Below are 23,142 nucleotides of genomic sequence, written 5' to 3'. Positions count from 1 at the left end.
GCTGGAATATGGTCACACAGTCCTGTAGGAAGTGGTGTATCAGCTCATGAAAGCAAGCATGCATACTCTCACATGCACACAATCTTTAAGCTAATAGAAATAAGAAATAAAAACAGTGAACAAACATTGCATGAGGCAATCTTTGACCTTTCCTTCATCTGTCTGTGAATGATTGACACGCTGGGCTGAAGCCCAACATGAATTCTCTCAAATCCCCCAAACAGCAGGCCTCTCTGTTTTCAATCTCATCATTATGGTTTATTTAGCTACTTCACTTCTAACGGAGGCAATCCAATCAAACTCATGACTTGACCTGAGATGTGTCAGTCAGGGACATCCTCTTAACCACATGCAGATGTAAGGGCTAGTAAAGTTTTGATCAGATCTTTTATAGGCTTCATACAGGACAAAATATTAATATGATTGACATTTGATCAACATGAAAACAGTGTTGCTGTGGCAGAAGGAACTGACCCGGGTAAGTAAAGCTCTGCATCAGTTTGACACGAAACACATGTAAGTTTAACCCTTTTAATCACTTGAAGACATCTAGCAAATACAATTTTATATCAGATCAGCTTTATCACATCATTCATGAAATGTCAGATTGTAAGGCTGCCTGGAGAACTTTAAGATGCTAAAAGATGGCAAAACTTTACCTCAGGTTGTTGTGCTTAGCGCATTAAAGTACACTAGAAAGGCATAGTGATCATAAAAGTAAAAGTATTACAAAATGTAAACATTAAAAGAGTGCATTTGAATAGTACTACTAAAGAGACTTTTTTTGAAGATTATGTCTTAGATTTTGTTTATAATCATACAATGAAGGCAATATTTTAGTAGGAAGTAGCCAACTGATTGAAGACACAGGGGAAAAGTAAACAACATTAGAAAAAGGCACCATATTACTTAACAATACACCTGGAATGCTTACTTGGTTCTTCATTAAAGCTGTTGTTGGAATGTTTTTGACTTTAAAAGCATAATTTCTAACAGAAAATGACACACATGCCAACTCATACTTGCAACAGAAATTGACTGAATCATTGCTCAGATATCAGACATGTCTGACTTTAAAGAGGACGGTAGAGACACAAACATAACATTCATTCAAGAACATTTAAAAATGCATTTGCCACAAGCTAAACAAGATAGACTGATCATGCCTCAAAAAATGTTAATCCAAACCTGTTTAACAAACCAAACCTGTATTACACCTTGTCCTGTCAAACTCCTTGCAACATCTTAATGCTTTAAACAGCAGTTATGTGACTTGGTGTTTTTGTGAGAAAGAGAGAGAACGAGAGAGATGAGTCCATGTCAGGCCCCAGGTGTGTGACCGTCACCCCTTTCACCCTTGATTAGTGGCAGTAGTAGACGGGTGATCCATCATGGCTGTCAAAGAAAAGGATGCAATTGGCTGGGTGTGTTTGTTGCAGACTGCGGGTAAGGGAATGACAGAGAGAGAGAGAGAGTGAGACTGTCCTTCCTCTTGCGTGTGTGTTATGTGTGAGTCTGGTGTTGTGCGGTTGCTGATGCTTAGAGGCAATCATGTCAGTGGGAGTGTCATCTCTGACTCTGAGCTGGAAGCAGAGATTCAGAGGTGGACCCAACTCAGCAGAGGAGGCCACAACTATGGGGCTGGAATACAAACTTTCATATTCCTCTTACATAAGAAACTCTCCTGATGAAGTTCAAATCTGTTGGGAGATCAGGTGACTCTGGTATCACCACTGGTTTTAGTCAATAGAGACTGATTTGATTCTCTTTCTTTCTGTTTACATCCCTTCTCACTCATGTCCCTCTTTTTGTCGTACTGTCTGTCCATCAGAGTTGGTCGTTTCGGATGAATCTGTTGCCCTCTGAGTGCTTGCCATAGTAGACGTAGCGGCACTTGCTGAATACTCCTAAAAACAGAGCAAGAGAGATTCACGTGACATGTTGGTCTTGTTTGTAGGAGTCGAAATAATTAACAAGAAATTTATTTGCAAAAAGAAGAACGAGAAATCAATCCGAATGTATTCCCACCAGGTTCACACCTGCACATATGCAGCGACCATTTCTGACAGGATTTGTACTGTATCTCTTGGAAAGTGTCGGTGACAGACGGCAGAGCTTCTGTCTTGACATTCACCAATAAGTAATTTCTTGATCATGGAAATTTGAGCCATATATATGAGAGGTGAGATCTTTACAAATGATGTACAAAGTGATCTAACCACTGCATGATGGCAATGAACATTTCAAAGCCTTCAAAACAGTGCTTAACATTTTCTGAGGAAGAAACTGCATTAAATGTGCTTGTTAGACCTTAAGGACACAAATGTACATTTTAGTGAGAAACGATGAATGAACACAAAACTGTTTACTGTACAAAAACTCTACGGGTTGGCAGGACCTAACAGGGTCTGGGTCTGCTCCTTGTAGGGGATGAGAGGGGTTGCTAGACAGGATGAGCAGCTTGTTTCAGAGAAAGGCCAGTGTGGCCTCAGGGCAGAGTCCTGACAGTAACAAGCTCACAGCCACCCACAGACACTCACACAGACAGACACACAGCGACCCATCACAGTAAACAATTATTCAATCAGCAGTGGGCATGTCAACATACCTGAAACTAAGTAGTGGATACCAATACGAGTGAAATTCCACGATTCTAGATATCCAATTCAATACAATGGTTAAAAACAAACAAATAATAAATTCCATGTACCTAAACATGGACTTCTTTATTAAAAACATCAAATTCAATTTCAGTTTTATTATTTATTACTGATAATCAGCTGTGAATCAAACAAAGTACTAATCTATGTGGGTTCAAGAGATTTTGTGGGCTAAAAAAACATATCAATATAAAGCCTACAGTATATCTAGATATATTTTTCCTGCATTGTTGTTGTTCAGCCCTTTGGTCTTTTTGGTAGGCTATATGTCCCACCTCTCCTTCACTGTGATTTCACAACTGGGAAAGAAGTGACAAGTGCAGCGTTTTATCCAAAGATGAATATTTTTCAACCCTCAGTGACCAGAAAAAAAACACAAAACCTGCACCATTTAGTGCAAAATAGATGCTTAGTGCCTCGTTATGCTGCTGGCATTTGTAGCTAGTGTAAATACACGGTGCTACCATTACAAAGAATTGACAAAATACGCTATCCTGAGACAAGTCGACGCAGAGCTGTTGCTTAAGTTGCACACATGTTGTTCTTCTTCCATGGCGGCAGGCTTTCTTCTTCTTTCTTTGGCATGTTGACTATAACACTTGTGTATACACTAACCCTTTGGGTCTGGAAGAACTCCATACATCCCCTATATCTATGATACTGAGAGAAAACAAGTGCTGCTGCATTTTCAGAATTTTGAAATAGACTTGGTAAAGAAGTGTAGATTCTTGTGAAATCTCAGCAACCGTGGTGTTTGTGTACGTTCATGTAATACAAACACATTCGATAATACAGACTGATTATGGAGCTGAGAACTTGCTACTGTATACCACTGCCGCAGTTACAAAGAAGTTGCATGAATGATATGTATCTACTCTATAGTATCGACAGTGTAAATTAAGCAAAGGTGAGCTCTTGGAGTCAATCAACAGAAATGATTTAACCAGAATCCTGAACAAGAAGCAGCATGTCCTCTACGCAGCTCAGGGGATGAATCCGAGACGGTCCGCAGTGCTTTCTTGTTGTAATGAGAGGTGTTGTGGTCCAGGGAGAGGGCTGCCCACAGCTCTGTGGCTGGTCTGCTCTGACTCTGATGTCACAGCACTCCCAATGCCACTTGATGAATGCGGCTGGGCTGCGGCAAGGTGTCACCTCTCACCAAATGAGGCAAGGACAAGTGGCATTAGTGCTGTCAATGATCCTCTGACAGCAGAACAGATACAGCTTTCGCCAGGCTTTTTAAACAGACATCAAGTGTATTATAGCAGGAGGGGGGGGGGCGGGCCAGAGACAGGGCAGAAAAGGAGAGACTTATGGGAGAGGCGGTGTCGCAGAGGGATGAGGGGTGCTCCCAGCGCTAAGTCCAATCACATAATCCAAAGAGACATTGTCAAGGGCGGGGAGAGAAAGGCAACTAAGTGACAGAAAGCAGAGACGGGGACAGAGATACTGGTGCCATATTAGTGCCAAGCATATTCTGATGCCACCCTCAATTCTAACCAAACCTGACACATAGCTCTCGTTCCCCCACTCTCTCTGACTCTTCAAAGTAGGCTCTACCAAGTCACACACACATGCGCACATATACAGTATGTACACACAAACACACACACACACACACACACACACACACCAGTCCCTCGCAGCAGTGGTGGGTGTTCTGTCAGGCGGAGGAGCAGTACAGCAGCAGCAGCAGCCCACAGGCCCGAGGACAAGCTCAGTCAATCTAAATCTGGACTTTGTAGTGGAGCAGTGCTCATTTCCCCTCATAGCCCAGCTACTTGAGGTGATCCAAACACTGAAGTGTGAGGAGCTGTCACCTCCGATAAAATCCGGGACCAGCTCCATGCCTGCTTGCTCCCCCGGTGTGTGAGGGGTTTATATACGTGTGTGTGTGTGTGTGTGTGTGTGTGTGTGCTTCTCTGACAGTGAGGTAGTTGGGGCGGAGGGGGGGGGTTGAATTCCAGCTGCCGTGGTTTGCCTGGGGATATAGGTGCCACGGCTGGAGACTGGGCTTGACACCACAGGACTCGGGTGTCTCAGAGCGCTCTGATCACATGGGCGCTGGGGCCTTTCACATATTCACAGCTTTCCCGGTGAGAAACTCACTCTCTCCAGGAGTGTGGGGCCCTTAAAGAGATTACCCCACTGAGGTACCGGAACCAAGACTCCTATAAGACATTACCTAGAGGGGATATGTTTGTAGGTTGCAACCAAAGCCTTTCAGAGATAACCTTCACAGATGAGGGAACTAAAGCTAAAGGCCCCTCAAGCCTTCACACTCTGCTGAGCTCGTCACTAGCCCGTAGGGACCGAGAAGGATTGGAGGGAAACACGTTCGGAGATTCTCCGGCACCAATCAGAAAGCTCTGGCGATGTGTGACCAGTAACTCTCCAACAGCGTTTTAAACAAAAAAGCTAAATCTGTGATCAAAGGAGAAGTTAAGGGAAGGGGCAGAACAAAGGCAGGGATGAAGCCTGTTTCCCACTGGGTGAAAAAGTGCCACAATGTGCCTCTTAATTTTCTGTGCAACCTGGCAGAAGCTCCGGATGCATTTCAGCACTACATTAGGCAGTGTATTTTGTGCATAAACACATTCCAGTCCGCTGCATTCCCTTCACAGCTAGAGCTCGCTCTTATTACGAGAGAAACCAGGAGAAAGATGGGGCGGTTGGAGACACAGAAGGGAATAAGTAAGCCAAACTCACTCTTACATAACGCCTTCTGAGGCCGCACTCACGCCTGTGGGGTTCCGCCTGATGAACAGATACTTAATAACAAGTGGTACAGTGCCAAACCCAGTAGTCTACAATATCCTCTGTGTATCCTAAGCCATGGATGAGCACTCTTGAATCAACACCCACACTCTCGGCCATATACACATTATCGCAAACCCATGCACACTTTCATCTCCTGCACACAAACACAGCACACAGAGAGAACAGTGGGAGCAGCCATTAAAGTGACAGATTAACAAAGTGATGTGGAGGCTACTGTTTCCATCATGCCCCAGCGGAGGAACAATCAGGCCTTTGTTCTGCATATGTCACGCAGCACCTTGTTGTTTTTAAGGGGAGTAGCTAACCCTCTTGTCTTTATTAAAAGGCCGTACGTGTATCTTGTATTTCCTCTTGGTGAATGTTGCAGAGTGGGTTCATCGTCAGACAGTCTGGTCTTTTCAGAGCTGATTACCCAAAGCATGTGTCCTCTCTACGGGGGCTTGATGGGCCATTCTGCCACAGTGTGAGTAAGCCAGCTGTATAAAGTCTCCTATGTACAGAGCTCAAATATCAAATCAACACATATGGTAACAAAAGTTGTTTTTTCTTGTGAATATATCATTTTTCTACATAAAGTACAAGTCAGATAAACCAATCAGACAACTGAGGACTTGAGTTCTGACAGCAGGTGCAATCTGTGATCCTTCATTGCCTTGTTGTGAAAAAATCAGCATGATATATAACAGAGTTTTACAAGTTCTTGATCAATACGTGTCAGTCAGTAAGTAGGTCCTGAGGTGTCTAGTGGCAGCAGTCCAGCTCATGCTCTTGGTTCTGTTGGACAAACTCCTACCAACATACATTTCAATTTGTGCAGAAACTCCCCTAACTGAGCTGTCTCCTGGGTATCTAAGTACATTTATATCTCCTAAAAATGTCTTTCCACTGCATACCCTGTGGCTACATTTTCAATTAAACTTAATATCAAAATAATTTACAATTTAGTAGAAAGACAGTCTAATTTCATCTTGCTGAATAGATAGCAGAAGTCCAGTCACTTGTATTTTTTTAATGGGGGTTTCTTGTGTATGATTTTTTTAAAAAGCTGAAAAATCCTAGTGTGTTTCGGTTCATATTTAGAAAACACTGATTACCACTAAAAGCTCATTTATGCTCAGCGTTCGATATGTAAACTGACCTGGACAGAGACTTCGGTCTGTTCTCTTTGTTCATTTATTTTGTATTGGTGCACGTTTCCTCAAATCCAGGTACATTATTGCTGTTGTCTGAAACATTTGACTCTGCTCACTAGTTCCATCGAAAGACTGTTTCCATGGCATCATAAAGGATGTATTGAAGTATGTGGTCACTGAAGTTAACATTTGAAATAAGTATCTGAAGTATCTATTTCCATATGTAAAGGGAGTCTGTAGTAAATGAGCCTCAATAGTAGATTGCAGGGATAGAAGGGTGAGTTTGGAAAGCTAAATATCCTATCTTATCACAGTTTAGGATGACATTTAGGATTTTTTTGTGGCAACATGCAGCAAAGGGCTGAGGCTGGAATCGAACCTGCCGCCGCTGTGGCGAGGATACAACCCCTCCACATGGGGCGCCACTCTATCCACTGAGCCTCCAGGCTCCCTCAAGTGAGAGTTGTTTATGTTACAGCTTGTCCCAATCAAGTGCCCTTCCAGTACGTCCTTGTAAAAGAAACAGGCGTGATAGAAGGAATTCTGACTGAAGAATCAAATTTAGGATTTCTCGAGATAAGATAGGAGGTCTGAGATAGTATTGTATATAGGATACAGCCAAATAAGCTTCTGTAATAAGAAGATAGGATTTTTCCTGTCTTTGACACTGAAGATAGGGCAAGTAGTTAGGATATGTTTTCTGTAATGAGACCCCCTCTAGCCAACCTGAAACTGACAGGTCCCTAGAAAGGCGAAGCTTTATGCTTCCCTTTGCATAATGCGTTGCAAGTAGATCTGCAATGCCTTAGAGATTGTGGCCAAGACACTGCATTAGTCTAGCAAGTTAAAGGTCAGTTAGGGATGAAATTAGGGGAAAAAAATGTCTGGATCTAGGGTCCAGTTTGAGTATAAAGAGCCTCTTTCCCACTGCACAAAAAAGCTGCTAACACCAGCTAACATCTGGCTTTTTAATGTAATGGGAAAGGTGACCACTGGCATTCACATGCGTTAAATGACTCGGCAGGAGGCATGGTTATTTATCGCCTGTGGTTCTGATCGGCACTGACGGAAACACCCAAAAGAGCTAATCTCCCCAGCTATAACCAACGGGCAATATGCTTTTTAAAAATATATCTTTTCATATTTTAATAATGCAAGGAGGCAAGTTGAGGGGATAAATGTAGTTTTCTAACCTAGTTTTTGCGTTACATTTAAAGACATGCTAGACTATCAAATGACAAGAGAAAAAGTCAAGGCCTGAAATATGCCAAGTGCAGAAACCAAGTAGTGATAATGATGACAACGACTTCAGGGTAGTCAAGACTTTAAAATGGCCCAGTGGCCTGATAGTGTGTAGAAGTACTAGTCAGGTAATAATATTGAGATACTATAAGCTTCAGGATGATAATTTCTTCTTCTTTTTTTTTTTTTAAGGTAATTTTTTTAAATTCATCCCTAGCATTAGAACTAGTACTTCTGTTCAGGATTCTTCACCATATTAACTCACATAGCATTCTTCAAATCTCTGCATTTAATCAGCACACACGTAAATTGTGCATGTGTACACACACCCACACACACACACACACACACATGTATAAGAGAGAAAGCCAGAGTCAAAGAGAGGAGGGAGATGGAGTGGGTTTAATGATTGTTCCCTGCATAAAATCAGCTTGACTCTTTTCAAGGGCCATCAATATGTCACAGAAAGACACATCCGACGGATGTAGCTTTTAACATCAAGGTTATCTATTCTCGGCATGAATCCACTCCCTCCACTCCTAGTTTCTCGTACTGTCTCCTTTTCATATCTATCCTCCCCTCTCCTTTCAACTGCTTCCAATCCATCTTCCTTCTTCTCTACGCTCTTTACTCTCTTATTTGCTCTCTTTGATTACTCTCTTTTGCTCTCTGACTCTGGTATGTTTTTTTTTTTTTGCCTCCTCTGCTTTTCGGTCCCATCCTCTAGTTTGGCCACTTAGCCAGCAATTCCATCAGTGCTGCCATCCATCAGGAAAAAAATGCAATGAGAAAAAAAGCCAATTAACAAGGCAATTACACTTTCTGTATTATCTCCAAGGGCTGAAATAACACTGCCGGGCAGGTGGGGGATGGGGTCAGATGGAGCTTGGGGCAAGCATCCATAAGAGTTGGTGCGAGAGTGACTTATGAGCTTGGGGCGTAGGCTGCTGTGAGCCAGGGCTATTATTGTGGACACGATCCATCTCCGGCTGTCCTTTTATCAGTTCAACCCAACGTCATGAGATGGAGTCGCCACCTCCTCTCTATAGGGAGGCCTGCAGATAGATAACCCCCCTGCGTCCCATAAACCAACAGCCAGTGGACTGTGATTCAGCCTACTGAGAGGTGGGCTGGCACACACAGCCCATTGCCATGGAGAAAAATTATATTGTTTCACTTAGTATTGGTATGCTGGATGTGTGTGTCAGCATATGTCAGCTTGCTCATTTGTATTTTCTCTTGAAAGTACTTGTTAAAGTGGAAATAGACACTTTTTTTGCTTCAACTTATCATTATGCAGTAAATATTGATTGTACAATGTAATGGCTATAGAATACTGGCATCACCAGCATTTGGACTGGTTCCCTTTAAGCAATTGCTATGCAAGTCTTGCTGCCACTGGGTATGATTTCCTGGGAAAATGAGGGCTCACTTAGAGGTTGAGGAAGTGTGTCAACCACTGTGAACCAATAACATAAAGATCATTAGGGCTGGGCATCATTTAAAAAATTACAATATCAGTGGCAATACCAATACCCTTAAAGTAATACTGATACCAATAAAGTACTTGATTTGATACCCCCTTTTCTTCTTCATGTAATACTCATCATCTGAATAGAAACCACCATCACTCCTCCCCATCAAAATGATTTTTACACAAATGATTGTGAAAGTTTCCAAATTAATAAAATATTTATTAATAACTGCACAAACAACTATGTCAAAGTCACCACACTTGACTTCACCACACTACAGGTGGTATGGTTTGTAGCAGCCCGTAGTGGGCCAAATGGAAGACTGCTATCAGTGATTGTTTGTTAGAAAAAATAATAACAAAAATAATGAAATTTTCTAGAACTGGGCAGAGAAAAGGATCAAATGCACTTATTGCTTCATTGTAGAAGTTTCGATGCTACTTGGTACTGGGTTTTTTTGGTGGATACTTTAAAGGTATCTAGCACCAATTTCCAGTGCTTAAGAGGATAGTTCTTTTGGTTTTCTGTACAGCTATCAGGAGCCTGCCACGGTTTAAAAAAATAAGCAGTGTAAGTTGTTTGCAGTTACAATCACCTGTAGTGAAAACGGCGTACGGTGGAACAACGGAAGTATCCGCTTGGTTGTTGCTAGGCTCTGGATGAAACATAAAAAACAAACTAGTTGTCTTTGTCACAGGGGCACTGTGATAATACCATTTATAGAGTATCTGTTTCCACTTTATATATTTCCAAAATCCCTCATTAAGTATGTGCACATGAATTTGCTCTATGTTCGATTGCAAAGTAAATAATGTAGGCCAATCAAACACCCAATGAAATCAGTGATGTGGCTTAAGCTGAGCTCATCCATCCATCCATCCATCCATCCATTCATATTACAGTTTTTTACATCATCATGTTATACATGTGATAATCTGTTTTAATTGCTTAATGCTGTTGTACTTTGGTGGTGTTATGTCAGTGTAGAGTTGTACTTTAAAAAAGTGAATTAACTATTGAAAAAATGATGAACAACATTTTTATTTACTGCCAAAAACTTTAAATGCAAACTACCGGTACATTAATGAAAGCTGTATATCTAAACAAACATGGCTACAGTATGTATACTCTGTGTGTGTGTGTGTGTGTGTGTGTGTGTGTGTGTGTGTGTGTGTGTGCCAAAGAAACAGAGAAGAACCAAAAAAAAGCAGAGCAAGAAAGTAAAGTCACTTAAGTAAAATGTATTGATGGCACCAACATGAGGACCATCTTATTATCATTTTTATGATACACATTTCTCACAATAGACATGAAGGCTTAATATGATATGCTCAAACTCCATCTTTACTCCACTAACAGGCTCCTCTGTCAATTAGCTCTAACAGCTGAGGTGTCACCCATCTCTCTTGAGTCTCAAACAAAGCTCCTGCGCGTAACTTTGAAAATTATACTGACATTTGTCCTCTCCCAATAAAAAATATTTTGTCCATTAAACATAAATAGCTGTCATTATGATGCATGCCCTGGGCTCGGGCCTTCCCTGTTCCCCTCCTGGCTGTTTACTGCGGCCAAACAACTGCAGCGCCTGCATGTTCTCAACTTCAGCGTATTGATTAAACTTTTAAATAGCTGCCATATAACCCTGGGACATCAGGAAGATTAATTTGCGTCAATGTTCATCTGTAATTCATTAGCCATTTATACTCTCCACATCCACACAGGCTATCAGGGAAATGCGCCCCATTTTTCACCCAGGCAGAGGCTGGGGAAAAGGCAGGGAGAAAGAGGGATGTAAGGAGGGTAGGAGAGACAGGAAGGAGGGCATTATACTGCCTACAACAGAAGAAGTCGGAACGAGCCAGGAGTGCATAGCAAGGAACGCAGGACAGTAAAACATCCAGCATGAATTTAAAAAAAAAAAAAAAAGCAGTACACGGTGCCATTTCAAAGAAATAAGGAGAGGTATGCACTACACCTATCAATTCCTGGATTGTTTATACTATGCGGTAATAATATTGGCTTAACAAGCTTCTATTGACCTGTCCGTTAAACTCAAGAAGCATTATTGTTGCTTTCTTTGTTGACATTTGTTGAGGCTTTGACGTCAGACTTTCCAAATACTTGCCTGCCCTGTTGTATACTTCCTGTCAGTCAGTGAGCGGTTAGCCCGTCACCCTTTCCAACGTCATGTCCCTCCACCACAGTATATATACTAACACACAATGTATACAAACACATTCTTGAGCTGTAATTCATTGTGATGTACTGTGTTTTTGCTTCCCTTGTCGCAGCGCAAACTTTCATTTCATTTCACTTCAGAGACTGAACAGAGACAGAGGGGAGATTTAGGAACTGTGAGCATGACTCAGGTAAAAACAACACACACTCACACTCAGAGGGCCAAGAAAGGATAAAAAAAAAGAGAGAGTGTGTGCGTGTGGGAGATGGAGAGTTGAAAGATTTGCTGTTGCCACAGGCTGATAGGCTGTCAGGGGGAGGTTGCTTGGTCGTGGCTCAACCGGCTCTGATCAATACCAGGTTGATTTTGCCACATGATTCTCTTTAAAGTGCAACAATAACACACTCTGTATGATTTTATAAGCTGCAGCAACTGAGAGGTAGAAGAGAAGTCACGTGATTAGGGGTCAATATTGAGAAATTAAACTAGAAAAAAATCAAAGTATAGCACAAAACATTAATCAATAACAGACATGCAAAGCTATATGCATTGGTTATGTTTGGAACTTATCTGCAACATTGGTCCACGTCTGAAACGTGACACTCCATCACTGTCACTTCACTAAATGGCCATAATCAAACACTTTAAATTGAGGATGGCATTATTCATTGATGGGTGAATTACAGTTATAACCAGATAAATGCCTATCAGTCTTTGTACTTCCAACTTATGAGGATGAGAAGGAAATTGAATTCTGGGGCACATAAATTTTGACTGAAGAAAGAGATTACCGTTGTGGGGGGTCTAATGAAAAAAAAAATGGCGAAATTAATTTCAGTGACATTTATTCCACACGCAGCGAGGAGAGAGAACACTGGTTACAGTAGCTCTGGAGTCGGGAGATAAGAGGAGGGTGGTTTAAGGCGGGGGACTGAGACAGTTTAAAAAGTCGTGAGTCCCCTTGAAGCTCCGTCTGAAAGGCATCCACTCTCATCTAGCCAACTCACTGACAACACCTTGCAAACAAAAAAACAGCTCTTCAGTAAGCACAATAATGACAAGTTGGTTATTTACTGCAGGAGTTATTGAAAGGGTTTGTCTACCCTTAAGGGCACATGACACCGCTAATGACGCCAGTAATCATAAGCACTCATTTTCTCTGTCAACACGTGGATCACAAATCACCACTCACCACACGGCCTGACATTGATCGATTGTGTTCTTCATTACACCCAGGATTTCTAATTAAAAGAAAAAGCACAGATAAGTGGTTCAAACCTCTGACCGAAATAGAAAGAAAAAGTGAAAATCGCAATTAGAGGGTTTGGCTGTGTTCGGTAATGGTGCCGTTAATAAGAGCGGCTGGTGAGTCACTCAATGAAGGTTTAATCACTGGGACAGGATTCAATAACAAAAGAGCATAATATTAATCACCAGAGAGTGATAACTTCACTGTTCATCTCTTTGACATTGGAGGAAGGGATGAATTAATGATGCTCTCCATCCGAACACATTAAATAATAATTATCAGGCAAAACAGCATGAAAGGGACTGCATAATGAACCCCATTGTCAGGTCAATTACAACCACATAAAACTGTTGAAAGGGAAGTAGCTTGTTACTAGATAGCCATACTAGAAAGGACAGCAGTGGCTTTATCAGTGGAAGGTGTAGGGCGACCTATTCCCTCTGATATCCACGCTTAAAACGTGTCGAAGGGCTGAAATACAGTTAGAGGACACCGAAACTCTGCCGAGCTGACTGTTAAAAAAGCTAGAAGTGTTCACTGAGGCATTCAGCGAGGAACACATCGAAAATTGGTAAGCAAAAGATAAATGACATGACAATGACAGTGTTTTGCCGGCTCTAAAGCAATGTCAGTCGCTAAGTGCCATGTTAACTAAACTCAACTACGCAGACAATGATGGACTTTACGCATCGGTGGACAAAATGGCACCTCGCTACCTGTCAGTGGCAATTTCCATCAAATCAAAGATGGCCAGCAAATTTAGCCACAAGAGGAACCGCTGCTTGAGTTTTACACATGCATAAAAAACGTGCACGAGTAATAAAGGCGAGCATTATTTTCTTCCTTCATCACACCACGAAATGGTTGTCTTGCCTTTCACTCGGGCGCATCAGGTTGTCCTCTAGCCTCTCTTCTTGAGCAAGACATCAATTACCGCATGACTGCTACCACTCTGAGACACTCTCTTAAACAAACAGCCTGGCAACCTCCAGCATGACACATATCAATACTAATCTGACGTCTTGTTCCACAGTTGTTCCCCTCAGACCCTGGCTGGCTGCACCTGCCTGACCGGAGTGCCCAGGGTTGGCTGTACTCCTTCACACTTCCTTCCCCTGCAGACATCAAACACTTATTACTCCCCATCCTGGCCCTGCTAACTGACTAGCCTGTCTGGGCCACACGGGGACCCCATTATTAGAGTCATTTCAGTGCCCATCCTGACGCCTGTTAGGCAGTTCTCTACCTGGGGCTCCTGCTCCCTGCCTGCCCGACTGAGTGCCTGGCCAGCCAAACAGTGATTGGACATGACATGGTGACAGAAAACAGGGGAGAAGGGCAATAGAAATAAAAGAACAGAGATGGCAGAGTGAGGCGGACAGAGACGGGGAGAGAGGAAGGTGGGTATGTTAGCCAGGGCCCTTGTGGCGTAGGGTGTGCCCATCAACACGGATGAGCGTTAGCCAAGAGCTGCATGTCACAATGATGGAGGGGCTGGATCACTCACATCAGAGCTTCATCTGACTGGAAGATATCAATCTCCGGGCCTAATCCAAAAGGACATGGTAAAATATCCTTTAACATTACTCTTCCACCCTGCCTTTGTGTGTCCCCTGCTTCTGTCTCTCTCACAGCTGAAAATGTGCGTAACCTTCATTGTTGGACCACAATCGACCACACTCATTTTCACATCCCATTTCCTCTGTCTCTAGCACTGACAGTCAAATTATGATGGACAAAACAGTACCTTGACGTATGGCATTTTGCACAATTTGCCACTATCTGTGGCAAGTTAAAATACAAGGAAAAAAGTACAGATCACCACATATGTGCAAGATCTGGGATTCTTCCTTCATGGTTTGAGAAGACTATTGAAAAACTGAAGCAGAGTGTGATTTCTGTGTTGTTTGTTGTATTTAGCACTTTGAAGTCATTACAATGTGGTGACATTTATTGGTCATACATTTATATTTACTGTATAAACACTATGTTGGTTCTGTATAAATTTATATTATACTGGCTTTAAGTCGAAAATTAGCCGATTGGCTTACACCGGCACATTTACAGAAATGTTGATTGTGTATAGTCCTTACAAAAAGGGAAAATAAACAAACTTGTTTTTTTTTCCCGCTGTGATCACTATTAAAATGATTTTAAATTGCTTTGATTTACTAACAAAATAAGTGTAGATGGCAGTAAGCCGGCATGCATGTAAACCAACTGACACTAAAATTGTTTTTAATGTAAGGTTGAGGTGACGAAAAATGTGTTCATGGTGACATCATACGCTGCTCAAAATTATGGCTGTGTCAAAGTACATGCCGTCATTTCCTGCCAGAATTTAAACTAATGAACCCACAGTAGCCAATCAGGTGTGAGGCAGAGGTGATGATAGGTTTGTGTTGTGTGGAATATTTCATACCCCTCTGGCCTCCCTGTGCCCTGTTCAGACAGATGGCTCCACTGTAACTCTACTTCTCTTAATTAATATGACATATCCCCTGTTCCTATGCAGAGAGTGAGGGAGGGGACACAGAGATGGAGGTATGAGCGAATGATTAACTGTGGATCTGTCCCTCCTTGTGAGAAATGATCTCGCCTTTTCTGCTCTCCCCAGTCCTCCCTCCCTCCTCTCTTCATTTCCGACTCCCTCACTCTCCCCTCTCCGTGTCTCTCTTTGGCTCATGTCTTTCTGAGCCCTCCCCTCTCTTTCTCTTTTGCCTTATCTCCCTCCCTCTTTCTCTCCTTTCCCCCCCTGACACTCTCGGACTGTCCCCAGCCCCCTGCACATCCCCTGACAGGTAGAATAATAACGCTCATACATCACTGCCCCGAAAAGTCCAATAACCTAAATCTTCACTTGCCACACACCCCGGGACTCAATTACTTTATTGACATGTAATCTTCATAAGGGGAGAAATATTGAGCATGTAAGGTCAGCCGGTTATGAAGACATATTATCATATTATCTGCATGAGGGTTGTAGGGGCTAGGACCTGACAAAGCTAATTATAATGGTACATGTTTCAGAGCTCAGAGCGTATTATCTGCTTGGCTGCTTGGTTGAGCCACAGCTGGGGTATAGAGGGGAAGGGGATGAGATTTCAAACCTAATAGGGGCTGGATGTCATCTCAGGGCATGGGAATTAATGAAGCCAAATATTATCGACTGCACATCACGGCACTAATATCCTTGATTTGTTCGTTGTATTTGTCAGGATTACCTCGCCGTAGTCTAATGGCTAACAGCCAGAGGCGATTCTGGTATGAAAATTCAGGTGGGACCACACAAAAAACTTGACATCACCAACATCAAATACTCAACATCAAAACAACACCAACATTAGGACAATAAAATACAATGCAAAACTTACGCCGTGAACGGCACACAGCTAATACATGACAGTCAATATACGAGTCCGCCACACATTTTGAATAATTGCTTAAGTGCCCTTAAAATGTGGTTGAGCATCGTAGTGGCTCCTGAGCCTGGAGTCTAGCTCCACATAGTATCAAAAATGCACCTAAAAATGCCGGCGTTACTAGCTGGCAGGCTCGTCATGTCCGCACAGGGCAATTTCGCACTTTCCACAAAGTTTTATGCATGTTATAATTCAGCCGATAACATACCTGTTATCCTCAGTCTGTCGGCTGTGTTGGTTAACGCCGCGTCTGTACACACTGTCAAGCTGCTGTGTAGCATTTGTGGTTCCCAATAAGCCATATAGCATTTCCCACGTGCACAGCTCTCGTGTTTTTAGCTTTTCTGAAAGATGTTTTTTAGTGTTTAAATCCAGTTGTTGTCCAGACGGTTACTCCTCCGAAAAGAAGACATGAAAAGCAGAACAGGGTTTGTTTTGCTGTGCTAGCGGTTAGCCAAGTTTTCCTATTGAACCGCTCCTGGTTGAATTATCTTGTCTTATCTTTTCCCTCTTGAGATAAGATGAAGTTATCAGGTCGATGCGGTCCCAAACGTTTTAATGTCCAGTTTCTGCTCGAGGGGTAAAGTGCCAAATCGCACAGTAGTTAAATAGTCCACACGATTCATTATAAGGTAAGTCCTTCCTTAGCTAAAGTAGGCTAAGTAAGACCTGCACGGTGCCCGCCCTCACGCCTGTCTAATCGCTAGCCGTCGGACCCCACTTCCTAAACCAAAGTGCGCGCTGAGCTCGCGCATGCATATGCGCAGCCGTTTGTCCAGTTCACTACACTGCGCGTGCAGGGCCAGCTCTGTTCCCCACCAACCGGAAACAGGCGAGCAGCATTAGGCAAAAAGACAAATTTACAGACTACTACACTACAAAAAAAATCTTGAGAGGAAATTGAATTTAGTATACCAGGAAAAATTACAAACATTTCATAAAGTAGACAGAGCTGGATTTGTTATTAATTTAAGCTCAACCACATTATTGTGTTTGACACTTAAAAGCCTAAAATCTTTCTCCGCACAACAGCGCCCACTGGTGGGGCCGTGCCCCACAGGCCCCGCATGTAAAAACGTCACTACTAACAGCACATCACAATACAAGCTGACCAAGGTGGCAGTCTCCAAAAGTGCACAAAAAAAGCCATCCCTTCAAGTATAAAAAGTGCAAATAAGCTGTTAGAGCTGTAGATCGACCCGTTCCTCAGCCAAAATGTCACAGTGGGTTAGTGATGGCAGGCAGGACAGATGCCCATGGCTGTGTTGTCGCTTCTCTCCCAAGGTTATCTTAATATCATCCTTTCACTTGGCTATTGCAATCTACTGCCTGCTACATAAAGCAAAACAATAATGCAGACATATTCTACAGTAGATGTGCCCTTTCAAAACAATTTATTCAATGTAATCACTCTTTACCATGAGGTTATAATGCAAAGGAGAAAAAATAAATACAACCAAGCTTGTTATTTTAACCAGAAACACATGGATCAGAGGGCACAAAATAAACAGTTGGCTAGCCCTGGGACATTGCATCGTAAGGTCAAACAAAGAATCCCACCGCCAGATATGCTCATTTCACTTTATCCAATATTATGCCCTCTTACCCTGTCTCTGTTATCCAACTGTCCAAATCCTTCGCTCAGAACTGCTCCTGCAGAGGATGCCTAAAATGGTGTGGAGCTGTTGGCCAGCACTGTCAAAGGTTATGTGTTAACACTTGCTAATGGTGTCAAATGAAGAGACATATTTTAGCTTTCTTTTCGGGGGTCTCTCGGCACTCAACATGCCAGGGAATGGAAATTTTCTGTTTGTTTACACTTAAATAATTAGTTTTCAAAGTTTTCAGTTCAGGAAATTTTACTGCCCTGAATCCTCAACACTCAGCCTCAACAAATACCACATACTGTATACAAATGCATGGTGGTGGACAAAGTACACAACCCATATTACTTAGGTCAAAGTATAAACACTTCTGGTCAAATATTACTTTAATACAAGTGAAAGCTGTTAAGTCAAATTATTACTTGAGTTTCAATACTGTAGTAGTTGCTTTGAAAAATATTTAAGTATTCAAAGTATGTGCAATATTTAGTCTTCCAAATGTAGTAGAATCAAAGTAATACGTTTTCAAAAAAGAAAAAAACTCAAGTAAATTACATATACTCAAAAACTGTACTTAAGTACAGTGCTTAAATACATGCACTTCATTAATGTCCACCACTGCAAATGCATAATTAAGGAACTGGATTTTTCTGAGCAGATATGATACAGTTTTAGGGCAAACAATTTTGAAGGTTTAGTTTTGAGTCCATGTTTGTCCTGAGGGAGGGGAATCAAGAAGTTTAAGTCACAACAATCTGGGATAAATTCATGTGTTTGACTTAAATGACTCAGTCAATCCCAATCATCTTGTGCTGCAGCAACATAACATGCCAAAAACTATCTGCAAATCAAATTATGATGCTGAAATAACTTGCCCACTCACATCATCATGACAGAAAAACCTGCTCTGTCTGTTTAAAAGTAACTGGCAAATCAAAGTGACAGATTAAAAGGTTGTTTTGGACTTCCTAGCATTTAAGTGACCTCGCTCTTTTCATTCTGGTTGAGCTGGAATGTTGATGCCAGTACAAAACCATAAAAAGACTCGCTACTTCCTTTAACTGAGGCCCTTTATATTTAAAGAGAGATAAAATGCATGTCACTTCAGCAAAATAGCTCTGACACTCGCATCCAGTTGACCTTCTGGACTTTAAGACAGGGCAGGACAAGCTGACCCACAAATCTGCGACACTGTGTCTACGTTTGGTGCAGCTCGGACATCATTCAGTTGGAAATTGAATGTGAAGTAAATAGAAGCTCAGATCCATAACGCTGGAATCCCAGCGTATAGGATAATGGCCTTTCTCTCTTCTTTACAAGCAGCAAATCCAAACAAGGCTTTCACACAACCCGATGCAATGAATAATCTAAATAGCACTTAATGTGAGCTATGCTGATACTCTGACAATAGTTTGTGTTCAGACATCACAGCTTAGTGTCTCCCAATTGTATATTGATGCCGAGGCAGTTGACAATAAATCACTGGATTCACCAGTGAGTGAGAAAACAGTTTAGACAATGGCCCAATGGAGCTTACCGTAATTGACAGATGAGTTCAGCTCTTTCCGCCACAATAGCTTTGGAGCATTGAGGGTACCTGAGAATGAGTGCGTCAGTGTGTGTGTGTGTGTGTGTGTGAGAAGTTTAAGGATCCACAATGCTAAGAGAAAGAGTGGTTGCAGTCATGCCTACTTGTAATGACTTCACTATACTACACCCTACATATTTATGCATTAGTGGATAACCTTATAGTCACTTTGTAACATCTGCACATATGCATTGTTGCCTTCATAAACAAACTTTTGGCTCAATACTATGTACTCTTACATTGACTTGAGAGTACTACATTACCTAAGAGAGTGCAGTAGCACGTGAGGAAAATACAGCTCATATGGCCCATGGAGCAGTGCTCATATTGTTCTTTGAAAAACATTTAAAACCATTTTCTAAACATATATTCATATAAAATGTGTTATTTACGACTGCATTAATCCTAATTATAAATGACTATTTATGACTCAAAAGCCCCAAATCTCCAGAAATCGTTCAATGCAACATCTGTCCTACAGGATTTTGCATAATAACAAATTAATTATGTTTTACACGACAAGTACAGGTTTTTTCATAGTTTCGTAGTTTCGTAGTTTCTGCCATCATTCATATGATAACACCAGCATAATCATCAAGTTAAACTGACAATAGACTGATGGGAAAGGGGGGTGAGAGAATGGGGATGACACACTGCAAACAGCTACAAGTTGGAATCAAACTGGGGTCACCACAATGGACCTCGCCTGCATGGGGTGCACACTTCACCTGGTAAGCCAAAAGATGACCCATAGACACTGACTGCAAAATGTAATGACTATGGAATTATGACACCATTAGCGTTTATTTTGGTTAAGTCTTGCTTTCACTATGCACTTCTGTCTGCTATCAGGTACGAAATCTCTCGAGAAAATGAAGGCTGACTGATGCCCCAATCAGCCTGGCACTTTTTTTTACCTGCTTTCATGTCTTTATTATATCCTAAATAAATGAAAACAATCATGCTTTTGTCTTGTGTTGTTGGTGGTTACTACTCTGTGGAAAAAAATCTGCTTGTCTTTGTGACAGCTCCCCCAACAATGCCACTTCGAAATACACCAGGTGAAAAGTTATCTGTTTCTACTTTAATTGCTGGGTTCTGGGAACTGAGCAAACTTGATATGAAGAATTCAAACAGGGTAAGAAATATAAGCATTCAAACTGTCACACAGACTCTAAAAAACAGGTTAGTCAAACCTATTTTGGATGCAGAAACGAGAGCAACCAGTGACATTACGAACCAAACCCTAAGTTGTAAACATCTATCACAGTTTCTAAACCGACTTCTTGGGTCAATGCTGACCTACCTTACTTGCCTGTACCAACAAAGGTTTACTGTACAATGCAGCACATAATGGAGGCTGACTTTTGTTTTTAACTGAAAAACAGTGCTTTAGATATTCTGCTGTTGTCTGTTTGCCTGTTTGCTGACAATGACTTTGGTGGGTAGAATGTTGCTATAGCCATAAGACATGTTGGCGAAAATTATTTTGAATGTACATGACTCTGAGAATCTGGAGTTTTTGAAATTTGGCACCTGGTGAAGAGCACATTATGACATGTTTTTGGGCTCAAAAGTAATTGTTAAAGATTTAAGACTTTACTTGGGACTTATCTTTCTTGACTTGGGATTGAAGACCTATTTGTGACAAAACAATGTCTTGGTCCCACCTCTGGTAGACAGTAACAGTAACAGTATGTTGTCATCATCCTTGCTTTGGCACATGGATCATTTGGCTATGGCTTTATCCGTTTCTCTAAATTGTGATGTATACTTAGTGTGATGCTGCAGAATGCATAGGGAAACAACATGTGTGCATGTGTGTCTACAAAAACATTATCTGTAAGTTTATGTTTATACTACATGGCTCACTAAGCATGCTGTGTTTGGAGACTGTCCTCTAACAGGACACTACTTGATGTAGTTGTTTAAATTATCACCAGTGACCTCTTTTCTCACTACATATTAGTGAACTGATGGCATGTATAGCTCTGTTAAGATCATGTCTAACAGAAAGGTTCAGTGATGTAGCACAGTTGTTAAGCCATGCAAAATGCATTGTCACCCAGCATGATAAACTGGCCACCAAGTGAATTGGAATCTAATTTGTTGGAGCCATTAACCAGACTAGCATTAAGGCATGTTTTCATCTTGAGCGATTACTGCGTAAGATCAGTTACCTTAGAATTACGATCTACAGTCTACTCAAAATATAATTTATTAACAACACCCTGATTAAGACATACGATCACACATAAACCAACAAGACTTATAAATTCAGCAGGTACTGGATCTAATTTTGTTAACTCACTGTATCATACAATCTAAAATATGAGACACTGAGTATCTCTGTGTAAACATGCTTGATAATACACAATAATTACAAAGCTACAAGGACTTATTGCGGTCTGATCCTGTCCCCTTTAGCATGACAAGTTGTCCAGCATCTGCCAGCATGTTAGTAGCTATTCATCAGAATGAAGGGTAGCGAGCCCTCTCACACAGACAGACTCCGCCTGCTCACCAAGCAATTTGTTTCAAAGGGTACTGACACAGAAGAAAACTGGTGGACCCAACATCCATCCTGCTGTAAAAATATCCAAAACCATCTGGCAGCTAAACCCCATCCTAAATTACAATGATGGACTCCCACCTTTGGAAGCCATAAAGGCTACAAAAACCTGCTCCAACTTCTGAGTGAAAGTGCGGCTGGAAAGCACAGGCCGCGTCTCAGTCATCCCCAACCACAACTACAAATCATGGTGGGGAATGAATAATAGTGTAGCTGCATTAGCAACACCAGAATTTCAGAGCTGATTCAAGCAGTACGACCTATCCACTTTGGGTGATTTATGTTCTGCTACTTTCCTGAGAATGACCAGTGCAACTGGGAAGTAGACCAAAGTCCAGAGCACCAGCAGTGTGTTTTTTCCAAAAGGGCCGGGCCTGCTTGGCAGAAACTCATGTCCTTGTCCATCAGTCTGACAAGTTTGGAGAAGAAGCCAACATATTGCTTCAAACTTGTGTCTGTTTTTGTCTGAGCACATTTTAACGGGTGAGTCCAGTTGGGTTTGTATCACCATAAATAACAAAGGTTTGTCTGCAGTGGTCACGGACAGTAAAGATTTAGGAGGCTACATATTTTCCTGCTGCTGAGAATATGGCTCAAAGTTTGCAATCATCATATTTCAGCGGTGATGGATGGAGGAGTTCAAAAGTGTGATCGTATGCTTTTTAGGCAACTGTGCTAAAAATGTTTAATGTTCATTATAAAGTATGTGTTGCACAAAAACTTCAGCATCAAATGATTTGTACAGTGACTTGGGATTAATGACAAACAGAAAGAAAATATTTGATTTGATCTGTGAACTCTTGGTGGCATCGTAATGAAACTGCATGGATACCTTCAGTCAAACAATTCCAGCATACTTAAAACTACGAAACATTCCTTATTAAGGCAAAATATCACACAGAGCAATATTTACTTTTATACCACAAGTAAGACGAACTAACAGACAAATATCTTGGAATACTTTAGAAGCTGACAGTTCTACCTTTCACTTTAAGTTTCTGCTGTATACATCCAACATCAGTTTAAGAACTCAAGACACTCAGGAGACTCTCTCAGCTACATCAAACAGCAAGGTAAAAACAATAGTGTCACTGACATTTCCCCAAACCCAGCACAAACAGAATTATTCACACACTGTGAGCGGAGTGCCATCCGATAACGGAGAGATAATGACACTTGGTGGAAGGCAGCTTTCTCAAAGCAGTTTAGAGCTGGCACGTCAGAGTTCGGCAGTTAA

At 41.6% G+C, this 23,142-nt stretch overlaps 1 protein-coding gene across 1 annotated transcript in view; it reads right to left on the bottom strand.

The window, feature by feature from the left end:
• Positions 1-517: 517 nt before the first annotated feature.
• lrmda (leucine rich melanocyte differentiation associated) overlaps positions 518-23,142 on the bottom strand; it is a 245,390-nt gene continuing 222,765 nt past the window's right edge. Inside the window, exon 7 of the mRNA XM_088086693.1 lies at positions 518-1,907. Within this exon, the coding sequence (XP_087942819.1) occupies positions 1,828-1,907 (80 nt within the window). The 3' untranslated portion in view covers positions 518-1,827. The remainder of the gene's footprint in view (positions 1,908-23,142) is intronic.

The sequence above is a fragment of the Plectropomus leopardus genome, chromosome 13 (assembly GCF_026936395.1).
Source record: "Plectropomus leopardus strain MGB_pleo_1.0 chromosome 13, ASM2693639v1, whole genome shotgun sequence".
NCBI classification, from domain to species: Eukaryota; Metazoa; Chordata; class Actinopteri; order Perciformes; family Serranidae; genus Plectropomus; species Plectropomus leopardus.
Note: the sequence above shows the minus strand (reverse complement) of the source record. Positions and strands in the feature narration are given on the sequence as shown.